At 35.7% G+C, this 12,685-nt stretch overlaps 1 protein-coding gene across 12 annotated transcripts in view; it reads right to left on the reverse strand.

Annotated features, from left to right (window-relative positions):
* NTRK2 (neurotrophic receptor tyrosine kinase 2) overlaps window positions 1–12,685 on the reverse strand; it is a 204,588-nt gene that overhangs the window by 105,713 nt on the left and 86,190 nt on the right. For 2 of the 12 annotated variants that reach the window (XM_051801386.1, XM_051801383.1), the window contains 2 exons: window positions 8,543–8,611; window positions 158–7,713 (listed from right to left, as the gene is read on the reverse strand). The exons of 6 other annotated variants lie outside the window; for them this stretch is intronic. In XM_051801386.1, the coding sequence (XP_051657346.1) occupies window positions 7,676–7,713; window positions 8,543–8,611 (107 nt within the window). In that variant the 3' untranslated portion in view covers window positions 158–7,675. Of the gene's footprint in view, window positions 1–157; window positions 7,714–8,542; window positions 8,612–8,826; window positions 8,937–12,685 lie in introns of those variants that run through there. 4 more of the 12 variants (XM_051801387.1, XM_051801385.1, XR_007906910.1 and 1 more) reach the window with 3 other exon arrangements.

The raw sequence follows: 12,685 nt of genomic DNA on the forward strand, positions 1-12,685 counted from the left end.
TTACCTTTAAAATAGTAACAGAATTATAAACTAATCTATGAAATTAACTTTTTATTCTTTAAGTATTTTAATGACGAAATTAGACAGAAATTACAATTTCTCAGGATACAAATATCCAATACATGCCATTTGTATCTTTTTTCTCATTTAAAAGAACAAAATACGGACTTCTACAACAATACTGTTAAGTTATAATTAATGTCCATTAAAAAATAAACCCTTGTTTGCATTTTTACACTAATTTGGATTATCAAGAATATTAAGACTTTTTTATTTCTTGTGGTGTTGACTGTCTAAGTTCCCGGGCAGTGTAAATGGCTATTTTCACTTTTGCCTTTACTCAGCTTCATTTTTTGATCGTTCTCCCTAGATAATAACACCTTGCTCTACTGAGTCTGCAAACCCTATATTAAGAGTATTTCAATGGTAAGATTGCTACCACTCAGAAAAATATCAAACACATCTCAGCATCTTCTATCTGGCATTTTCAAGAATTTCAAGTTTTATATTGTTTGAATACTTTCTTTAAAATAATTGTGTCTACCAGCTTAATCAACAGCACAATTTACCTGCAAGTCTTATTGAAAGATCCTCTTAGAAAAAGAACTGACCTTTATATTCAGACTGTTTCTTCTAGATATTGAGGATATATCAAATTAGTTCCAAAAGCATATTTTACATGGATGATGATAAAAAAGCATATGTGTAAAATACACGGCATAACACCACAACTGTTCAAAGAGATGAAATATTTGAAATTTTCTACAGGTATACAAAGCAAACTTGGTACAATACTTAGAGATCTGCTGAGCTCCCAAAAGAGAAAAATGTGGCAAAACATTTCAGAAGCAAGAAAATTAACATATAATCTGCTGCAGTCCAAATACAGCAATCAAGTTAATGGGAAAATATGACATGCCCTAGTAAGAAGCAAAAAAAGAGAAGAAGTTGGACATAAACTGTGACATAATCGTTTCATTTGTGTACTCCATTTCATTAGATCTGTCAAGAAATCCAGATGGTCTGGGCCAACAAACACAGTCACAAAGCAAAACATACCCTTCAAATCAGAGCAGTGATGTTTTCTCAAAACAGTTTGGAAAATAAGTACAGCTTACTTGAATATTTAAACAATCAACTTTTTCTACGTTACGTAGTCAGTAGAGGAAGTGTGGATTGACATGTAAAAGTTGCTATCTTATGGCCAATAGCTGAATATGTAGTCATTTGGTCTGAATACCCATATGTGATTGAAGGTACATATTAAACGCACATACATTTAAACTAAATAGATACAAAACTACTGCAAAGAGGCTTTGAGGAGTGCTTTATAAACAGAGTAACCATTAAAGATCCTATAAAAATACAATCAAGGAGTGGAATCTCACTGTTTATCAGAAAACAAAAACAATAGCACATCTATAACAACAGATAATAGGTGCGGAACTCAAAGATTTATATATTTTCTAATGCACTGTGCTATTACTAATGAAATACAAGATCTGATCAATTTACAAGCAGTGAAAAACACAATGATATGGAGTAATAAAACTTTATTGGCCTGTTAAAAGTAAGTTCATCAAGTCCATTTTTCATAAATATAGATTTTTCCAAACTGTTATGGTAGCATTTGTGAATAAAACCAATGATTGCCTGTTATTTACAAGAATATGAAACAGTTTCAACAGGAAGAATTAGAGAAGAGAGGGAGAAAAGGCTCACAGTTTGCTGATGGATCACAGCTACGAATTCTTTAATCACAGAATCACAGAATGGGTCAGGTTGGAAGGGACCACAGTGGGTCACATGGTCCAACCTCCCTGCCCAAGTAGGGTCATCCCAGAGCACATGGCACAGGATTGCATCCAGACGGTTCTTGAATATCTCCAGTGAGGGAGACTCCACGACCTCTCTGGGCAATCTGTTCCAGTGCTTGGTCACCTGCACAGCAAAGAAGTTTTTCCTCTTATTCCTGTGCCTCAGTTTCTACCTGTTGTCTCTTGTCCCAGTGCTTGCCATCCATGATGTGATGGTATGGTAGAAGGCAATTTCATGCTATCATTTAGAATATTACTTTTTTCCATGTATGAAAAAAATAATTCAGAAAAGAATGCTTATTTTCTATACTTTGATATTGACTGAATGACTCTTCCTATTTTTAAACTGAGCCTGAAATATAAAAAAGACCCAGGAACATAAAGCTCTGCATGGCAGTGGAAGACATCTAAAATGTATTTGTCAAAGACTCTGGTCTTGGGTTTGTGCAGTGGTGTGGCACCTCAATTCTGCTCTTACACTAGTAAAGCCAATAATATCAATGAAACAGTTATGTTAAAAAAAAGGTCTCAGGAAAAAAAATCAAGATTTCTTTCATGTTTGGTCGACATGCCTGATGATGAGCCCTGCTCTGCTTACATGAAGGAAAAATCAGAGCTATCATAAGAAAGCCATGACTTTGCCCTCTACTTATTTGAATATTGGATGGTTCCCTGAAATCTTATATGATTGTTCTTGTCATTTCAGCTGAGGAAAAAGTTACAGTGAAAACATGTATGCAACGAGACAAGTCTCCTCCTGTATTAAGACATAATCTGCTTAGTAACACTGCTGTGAGTTGCTGCCTCTAGAGATTACAGAGAATTAATTGCCCTCTTCAAAATGAAAGCAGTTTGGCTCTACACTGGCTGCAACTCTGCTCTAGGCCAGGACAAATATGCTTATCCACCACACTCTGTGCAGCTGCAAAAACATAGCTAATCATGGAGGTTGCTATTAAAATTAGAAGGATAAAGCATTTCTATATGAAAACAATACACGTTCTAATGTGGGTTCTTCCAATCTTTTATGATGAAAATAAGGGAAACAGTTAACCTGAGGTTGATTAAAAGACAATAACATGTTCTGCAAGTTCAATCATACAGTCTACATGCTTGTGGAACTAAACAGCTGAATTTATTTCCAATCAATGCATCATTTCCTATTTTCAGAGCAGATTTACTTTGTATGAACAAAAGAAGAACAGAACAAATGGAAGTCAGCTTCAAAAGTTTGGGGATATACATTCCTATGGAAGTGGGACAATGACACAGGCTGTAACACATGTGAAATACACAGCATCAGCATTCTCTGTGGTCCCTATAATGCTGTATTCATATTTCTCAACACTTCCAACTGTCTACAAACTCCTGCTCTGGAGATCAGATGACAAAATCTGGAACAACATGGATCTACATTCAATTTGGAGTACTTTACCACATCACATAATGATGACAAAGCCCTTCAAAAGGATATTCCAAGACCCTGCACATTTGTGCCCTATGGAGAACAGAGCTTACTAAAGCTCATAAAGGAGGATATTGAGTTCTCTTAAGAGCAGAAAACAGAACGACTGAAAATTGGAAGGAAGAGAAGAAGCCAGGGAAAATTATGAAGACACAGAAAATACTAAAAACCTTCAGGTAAGCTTTTGAGGTTTTCTTTTGAAATATACACAAGCAAAACACTTAGTTGCCCAATCCACTAAAAACTTTGCAATTATTCCAATGTTAAATATACAATTGGAAAAGGACAGCTGAATTAAAAAGGGGTCAGAAAGGATACATTTTTTTATCTATCTGATAATAGCTTCCAACTTTACAAACCATTTGCAAGTTTTTAAACATTTAAACAGATGCAAACAAACTGATGGTCTTCATGGTGATGATTAACTGTCAACTTATCATGAATGGCGAGGTAAAGGGATTGACAAAATGGACCTCTGCATGAAGGCTGTTGAGTAAGGAGCCAGTTGGAAGAGTATCAGTCATTCCTACATGGCAAAATTCCGTATGTTCTTTAATTTTTGAGAAACCACGCTCAGAAATTGGCTTTCTTAGGAAAAAAATAGATTTTTAGTGCTTCTGCTGACAGTCAAAAAAGAAAGAGTAATTCCTGCAAGAACTATTTGAAGTAAAATTATTTTCAGTTAGCTATCCACAGGTTTTCTTGGCATTGTCTGCTGTTCCCTAGGATCTTGATCTTGCTCCCACTGAAATGCATGTTTTTCTTCACTGCTGCCTGGGAGGGATCCAGCTGGTAGACAAAGGCACTGGAAAGGCTGAAGACTGCCTTTCACAGATTAGGGTACTCGGAGACATATTGCCATGAAAATGTCTCGTACCAGCCTCTGTCTGACCTGGCTGTGAGCTCCCATGACTCTCATAAAAGAAAGACATGATTCCCAAACACCTTTCTGCTGGAGCAGCCCTTTTGAGTGCCCTTACTTTGGCTTTCATGGGAGGCAGCTGCAATAAGCACAACACTGGGCTCTGCCTGGGAAACAATCCACTTGTTTGCAATATAGACCTGGCCACTGGTCAAACTTAGACCAAATTCAACCAAAAGAGGTTTATTTAACAGAATGGATGATATGACTTGCCCCAAACCAAAACACCCCCAGCAGTGCTTCCTCTCCAGTCCCCAAACTAATCTATCCATCAAACTGCTCAACAGCTTATATAAGTATGTCTCTGAGTATATTAAATGTCTATTCAAAACAAATTCTAGTACAAATAAACCCCTTCTAGCAGAACATTAGAAATACGTTTTTATTTTAGTTTCATATCTGGCACAGGGGAAAAAAATAGCAACTCTGCCTTTAGACATTTCATAGCCTCTTTTATTGCTCAGTGAAACAATATAAAAGCTTTTTAATGTCAAATCTTGGCTGTTCAGCAACTTTTACCATGTTAATGGTTCCTGCATGATTCTTAGTTTCAGTCTCACTTTATTTTAAGGAGGTCAAGAATTTGTAATTAACTGAGCCCTTTGTAAACCAACACCATTTGGGCAGATCATAATCTCTACAGTTAGAAGCAATGTCACTTACAATCAAGCTGAAAGACAGGAGCTAGTCAGTACTGTAATCTCCACATTAAATGTTTAGCTCCCTTGGCTTTAAGAGGCTCTGTCCACATACTGAAAAGGAACCATTTCAGGAACTCATAGTCTTTCCATCGAGCATTAAAGTTCTGTGTTAAGATGTTATTAGTAACAAATCAGGTGCTGCAATCCGTAAGGTTCTGTGAATATCTGCATCAAGTAATAGTGCATCGTGTGGCTAACATAATGTAGTACAAAATACGTAAGAAGGATATTCTACAATATAGATATAAAAATATATATATTTCGGTGGTGCATAAATCAGTTGTTGTTTATTAAAGTTACCTCCATGATTACATAAAATACAAAACACTGTGTCAGTACATACTGAAACATTTGAAGGTCAAACCTACCCCTGTATGATAAAGATGAACTGCAAAGTGCTACAAAATAAATTACAGAAAATTACGTAAAATCCCCAATGAATAGCTGTGCATATTTATGCATATAAATATTATGAATCTGAAAGAACTACCTTTTAAAGTTAAATATTTCAAAAATCAACTGCCAAATTCCAGCTCTTTGAGTTTGCTTTTTCCCTGCCAAAAGAAAAGGGTTCAGATTCTCACCTCGTTTATTTGGAAATAAATTATGAGCACATAACTGAGACATGCTGACTTTGTACCAACAAGCCTCAAACTGGAATTTCAGATACTGGTCAAGCACTGCTCATGATCCAACATATGTTTGATGTAAGTCCACTGACTTTAGTTCAGATATTGCTGCTAAATGATTCTCCACTGATTTAGAATCAGCTCAATGACATCAGATATTATTTCAACAGGAAGAGAGATGCATGGTTAAGCAAGAAGTCTGAGAAGAAAATAATTAAAAGGAAGTTAAAAGTGAACCAGTAAGCAGAAGCGAAAGTTATGATCTCTGGAAAATAAGACCATGGCTACATAGACTCAGGGAGAAAAAAAGCAAACATTCCTAATATTGTTTTTGAGGAACAGCAGAACACTTGCTGTCATCTAACTTCAAACAGAACTATGATGGATATCCTTAATTGCTGCCATCCCTCCCCAAATCACCACAGTATGTGCAGGGCGACAAAGACAACATGATTCCTAGGTCATCAGTAGACTTCCAGTTCTGTCCTCTTCTTTAGTGTGGGGAGAAGAACACATCTTTAGGACAGATTTTTAGCAACTGCAGCTCCCCATCCCTAACCAGTGGCAAGAGAGAGGAAATTTCTTACTACATAGGCCTAGAAAAATGCAAATGTAGACACATTTCTTGACTAAAAAGGATATTTCCAAAACTTGAGCACAGCAGGAATAAAGAACTTTGATGCAAGAGACTCAAGAGAACACAAGAAAAAAGCTGAAGGACTAAGAGTCTTAAAAGGTAAAAAGCAAGTAAGTTTATAGATATAGAACAAAAGAGTCAAGATAGTATTGTAGAAAGAGAGGCATGGTGTACAGACTGCAGCAAAAGACAACACAATGGTGTTATGATGGAAGAGTGAAAAAGGCTGCAATTAAAAAGCAGTAACAATGAAAAGCAAATACTGGAGACACAAACAGTATCTACTCTGCTTTTTTACTACACATAATTGTAAGGAATTAAAATCGAACTGTATCTCAAAAATGTAATCAAAATGGACAGAAACATAAGCACCTATCTCAGTTTTTTGCTGTTAGTCTTTGTAGCTCTCAGTTAAAAAAAAAAAAAACAAACCAGAAACTTTATATTTCTTAGAATTCCTTAAACTGAAAAGATCAAAGCAGAAACCCAGGATTTGATAGGTAAATAGAATGAAAATTAATTTCTAGCACTCCATCTAAATGCCATACTTGCTCTTGCAATATGCTCATGCCTTCACTTAGCTTCATGTTAAACTCTTCTCTGAACTATACTAAAGCATATTCTGAAGCATACTTCACAGTTAAATATGAACAGTTAAACAAGCCTTTAAGTCTACAGTCTGAAGGAACAGCCACATACTGTTGTTATTCTTATTCTTGGCTGAGAATCAGCATTCTGTCTTCCTACAAATTTGTATGTTCATCTAAACTTATGGACTATCTTGAATAAGCATGACCTAACTGAATGTCTAAGTGGTGGTGCTGCTTCAATACCCAAACACACTAACAAACAGTACTGCCACCTTTCTGTATACATTTTAGACTCTCCATCTTCTGGTAAAGTCAGTGGAACTACATTCATAAAAAGACTTGCAGGGCCAGCTCTGCAATTTACTGCTTCATGATTTAGGACTGTATCCTGCAAATACACAAGAACTTAACTTTAAAGAATGTGAGCATTCCCACTGAAATCAGTGGGCTTACACACACACTCAAGTAATGCAGAAGTTTTGCAGAGGCATTAATGCAATAAAATAAAAGCAGCTTTGCAGTTCACCTTTGATAAATATTATTTATAAAATCAACATCTTTCCAGTTAAGTTCAAACAGAAAAAAATAGTTGACAGAGGAAACAATATAATGTCATTTCATCTCAATGTCATTTTGGAAGATACAGTGAGGACAAGGCAATAGGAAAGAGTGTGGTAGCTTATTTCTGGACTTTCTTGAGTTTTTTAGCTGCCTCAGGGCTTTGCTTTGCCCCGCTCTTGCAAAAACAGCTACTGATTTGAATGTACTTCTACAGTTCTCCATACAGAACCAATGACTAAAAGAGAATCCAAGGGAGGTGACACTTCACTGGGCAAGAACACTGTCCACTCCCTACTGTGCAGCATACAGATTCCACAAGCTCAACAGCCCCTCTCATCTTTTCCTTATTTCATTTACCCATCCAGTGGGATCTTATGAAATAAAACAAAACCTAAAAGAAACAAAATAAAATGTGAGAAATCATGCTTAAAAAAAAAAATCAAAGAAAAATTAATATAAAAGACCAAATACAAATGAACACTTAACAATCAAACACATATATATAAAATGCATTTAAAGCATACATAAAGTGTTACATAAAAACTGTATATGAATTTATGAAAATGACAACATTAGCTCTATCTTGTGGCCAAAGATTTTATTTGTTTACTAAAAATGTATAGAGTGTGCTATACGTTTGTCTTTAATGTATACTCATATTGAGCTGTAATGCAATAAATATAGAATTTTTCAACCAAGGACTGCACTATTCATGGGTTAGAAAAACTTCAGTCAGGTGTTCTGCCTGGTGTCCACAATTAAGTTCTCTGTCTTTAGTACGTTACACCAACTAAGTGAAGGGTACCCCTCTACACCAGAGGGATATTCTAAGTACAACACCAGGGCCCTCTGTAACTTTCCACACCTCAGCTCTGTGCACATCATCATTTCTGCCTGCTCCAAACAGGTTCCTGCCCTTGACTTTGTAATGGTAGAAAAACAATGGACCTGGGGGAAACATTAGTCAATTATCTTGACATTTATTGTTTTTAAATATCAACAGGAACTTAAACATCAACAACTAAATATGATGGCACATCGAAACACACAAAAAAAAAAATCCCTAGGACATGTTCTGTTCTGAGATGAAGGAGAAACCTATCCCCCAAACCTTACCTGACTGTCTAAGGCTAAGAACTTTAAAAAATGCTATGTAGGGCCCTGTGTAAAATTAAACTAGCTGACTAGCACAAATACTTCCTAGAATAGCATTGTCTTACCCAGTCTGTTGTTATCTGATGCAGTTGAGTTATTATGTACATCACTGTTGACAGTCACCATTACTTGTTCTAATGACATTTGAAAAAAACATGTGTGAGAATTATACTAATCATCTGCAAACGTAAATTTCAGCAGTAGTTTTTGTTTGTTTGTTTTCAGGGTTTTTTTACCTTGGTTTAATAAGTCCTCAACGTTTGTAAAGACTGAAAGCTTATCAATATTCCACAGAAATTTAAACAATTCAGAGCCAAATCTTGATTTGCTTTAAAAAATTGGAATTTACATTATGAGTTTCAAGAGAAGTTCAGTGTGACTGTTAGTAACAATGATTAATTCATTTACACTGCATTTTCTTGCTTGTTCTAATCTTGAGGCACTCTTAGTACTTCTACCCTGAAAGGAGGTAATCACACATACAGAAGTTGAGTGTGCTAGCTTATGCAACCCCACATTTCTAAAAGCATGCGGTAAAATGCCTTTTCTTTGAAACAATTAATAAGGTTTAGCGTAAGATGTCAAGAAAAAACAAAGGGATCTGCTAATTCACATACAAAAATATAGTATCGGCCTCATTTCAGAACAGTAAGTAATTTTCTGAAGGAGGTTTAGAATTTACAGGTTAGATGGAAAGGGAGAAATATTGTTGGGGTTTTGGTAGTCTAGAACTGAGAGCTACTGCACGATTGCTACTTTCCCTTCAAATTTCCGAGGCCATTCAGACTTCCTCTGTGGAATTTTGTTTTCTTAAATATGTGAGATTGCATACATTCTTGTCAACTAAGTCAAAGGACGCGTACATGTAAAACCACACATCTATACCACACATTTAACATCAAAGCAAATAATTGCAAGTGAAAGCTTTTTGGCCTTTTAGTTTGTTTCTTACCTGGTCTGCTGCAATCACAGTGAAATCATATTGCTGTGTTTAAAGTAATTTCTGAATTTTGAGAAGTTTCAACTGCTGAACTACTACTCAGTGAATAGTGCATGGGCAAACACAGGTAGAAAACAGATCTGCTTACAACTCCTGTAAACTTCAGATCATGATAAGCCATATGCGGGGAGGTGGAGGGGGTTGGGAAGGCAGTATAACTAAGGAAAGTGAACCAATGTGCTCTTGTAAACCACTGGAGGTGCTTAGGGACATGGTTTAGTGGTGGACTTGGTAATGTTAGGCTAATGGTTGGACCTCATGATCTTAAGGGTATTTTTCAACCTAATTAATTCTCTTACTCTATATTCTTAGTTGCTTTTGCATGTATATTAGTAATCCTATTAGTCAATAGTGGTATCTAAAACAACCACTATGAAAGAAGCCGCAGACCTAGGACCTGAGCAGTCTACAGGAGTCAAGAAGTCCACAAGAGAGTCCTGAAGTCCTACTGAAGGCAGAAGAATTAATCACAATGAATTTTTAAATGTATTGTTAAATCTTTATTAAATATTTATTATTAAATCTTTCTTTTAAAGAAAAAAAATTGGTTAACAGAAAGGAGTCCAGAAAATCAGAGAGAAAAGAAAACAGTGAAAGAAAAGAAAAAGGTGAAAAAGAAGAGAAGAGTCTATTGACTTTATTCATTGAACATGGAAAGCAACCAGGTGAAGTACATAGAAATGAAAAAAAGGATACATGAATACAGCATAATTGTGGGGAGTGGGGCAGGAGGGAACAGGGGAGAGGAGGGGGGAAGTGGTGTGTGTGAAGGGGATAAGAAGGCTCTAGAAGGACACTGATGAAATGAAACAAGGAAATAGGACTGAAATATAAAGATGCAGAAACTGAATGGAAGTGTTTTAAAATAATGGTTCCAGAAAAAGTACAAAAAGTTGCAAACCCATTAAGCAGTAGGCAATATGAACTTAACTGGTACACTAGATCTCTGACTATTTGGAGTCATTGAGCTAACAAAGGCAAAATGTTACTGGCAGTGGTTGTTTAAAAGATTTCTTATGTCCTAACTTTCAGCCTCTCATTTGGCTTCTTAGAGTTCAAATGCTCAAATGCAGTCAGGCAAGTTGAGGCAAAGCCTGATTTTGGCTTGAGTTGCTGTCAGGGTACTGGATTCTGAGTTTAATATTAGTTTTAAAAGAATACTGCTGTTATATAAGCTGCCACTCAGACTTGCAGAGGAAAGTACACTAAAGAATAAAAATAAAATCTCAAAATAAAAGTGGAAGACAGAAAAAAACTATCCTTCTTCCCTGTACAAGGAATGGCAGAACTTCATTCATCCTTTAAAGGAACATTATGAATCTGTCTCTCTCAAATGCAAATTTATTCAAGACAGTAAAGAAAATATTAAGTAGCTTGAAATGTAACCTGGTGATAACTTTATTTCCAGCAGCAGCTTTTCATTCAAAGAGCTTTGAAATCAGCACTGTATTAATTATTAGTCTTTAAACAAACAGCCTAAAGAATTTGGAGTACACTATTTTGAGAATATCAAATTTAAGTCTAATTGCTCTCCCCCAAAGAGAAATTACGTAGTTTGAATTATGTTATTAACAAGGACCCACTTGAGCCATCAGTGGAACTTTTTTAATACTACTTTCTGGAAGTACCACAGATGACTATCTCACGAGCTTTGCAGACCTGTATCTGGGATACCAGATGGCCTGTAATCCTAAGAGTTTACTGTCATTGGTGCTGAACAAACTGTCATTGATGAATTGTTTCTAGCTTTCTACTCATTAGAGAAGAAAGAGTAAAAAAAAAAAGGTATGACAGCAAACCTCTGTGTTTATACATACTGAACTGACTCTGAAAGAGCCTTTCATAAACATGATCCTTTTTATATGTAAAGAAGCCATTTTTTTTCCTTCTTCAACGAGCACACAACAAAACACTGAGCAGTCACTGGCATCATAACATCTTATGCATCATAACATCTAATGTATTGCCATATTTGGGAACATCACTGTTCTGAGAATAGTCACACATTCTCATGGGCTCAATTTCTACCTGTTCCAAACAATCTCAATCATCCCCCTTCTCACTGGTTATGCTCTCTACAAGCCCCAACTCAAGTCATTCAGAAAGGAAAATGTTACAACATGGTCATATTCTGAACTTTTTTCTCAAAGCAAGACGCTAAATTTTAGAAGTGTAAAATCCTTTATGCTCCAACAGGATTTGAAATAATGTTATTTCAATGAGTTGTATATAAACTGGAGGTCTGCAGTCAGACTTTCTTGGTCATTACAAACCTGATCTAAACTCTGTCAGAATAAATAAAAGTTTCCTATAATGATGACTTAGGTGAATTAAAACATAAATTTTATATACTCACATCCCACTTGCCAGCTATGTCTCTACATATGAGTTGCATAAATTTGGAGATCATGTATGTAAACTCAAGCATTCAAGGGAAAGTACAAGCAAAAGAAGTGCTGAGAAATTGAAACTTTCTATAATGTGAAGTCTCATCCCACCTTCTCTCTTCACCAAGTGCATAAGGTTTATTATAAGCAGAAGGTTATTTGGATACTTGATCCAAACAGAGTATTTTGAATCAAAAAACAATTTACATTTTTACTCTTTTCCACTGAAGGAAATCAAGCATACAGGACATGTATCTCTGATCTTTTTAAATGAACCATGACTTATACGGAGGAAGCTCAAATTGCTGACTGGAAGGGATGAAGGCAAAGAGAATATGTAGTTGCTTTATCAGTTTCTGGTTTCCAGTAGGAAATAAAATTTATTCCTAGTTTTATTTGCTTGTTGGATTTAAGCCACTGCTTCAAAGAGCAGTGCTGGCTAATGCTGTGGCAAAATGAGGACAAAATGTCACCTAATTTTTATCGGTAAGCAAGAAGAGGCTCCTGTATAGATTTCTGGAGAATGTTTGTTGCACAAAGAAGAAGAATGTCTTGTAGAGCAATTCAGCAGAAGATGAAGTTGCCTTAAGAAATCCATACTTCTTCTCAGAATTTTGCAGATTTTGCATGCACCAGGCTCAATACTGCCTTGTGTTTCAGAGCACAGTAACATCAACATTTAATATAATTTTTTCCTTCCTTCTAATGATCGTTTTTTACCCCTGAAGTACCATATATGAAGTAACACCATATTTTTAATTTCTATAATTAAGAGCTCTAATGACAAGTATAAATATTACTCTTTTACTGAAAGACAAAAG

The sequence above is a fragment of the Manacus candei genome, unplaced genomic scaffold (assembly GCF_025592945.1).
Source record: "Manacus candei isolate 608988 ecotype Guabito, Panama unplaced genomic scaffold, ASM2559294v1 h1tg000051l, whole genome shotgun sequence".
Taxonomy (NCBI): Eukaryota; Metazoa; Chordata; class Aves; order Passeriformes; family Pipridae; genus Manacus; species Manacus candei.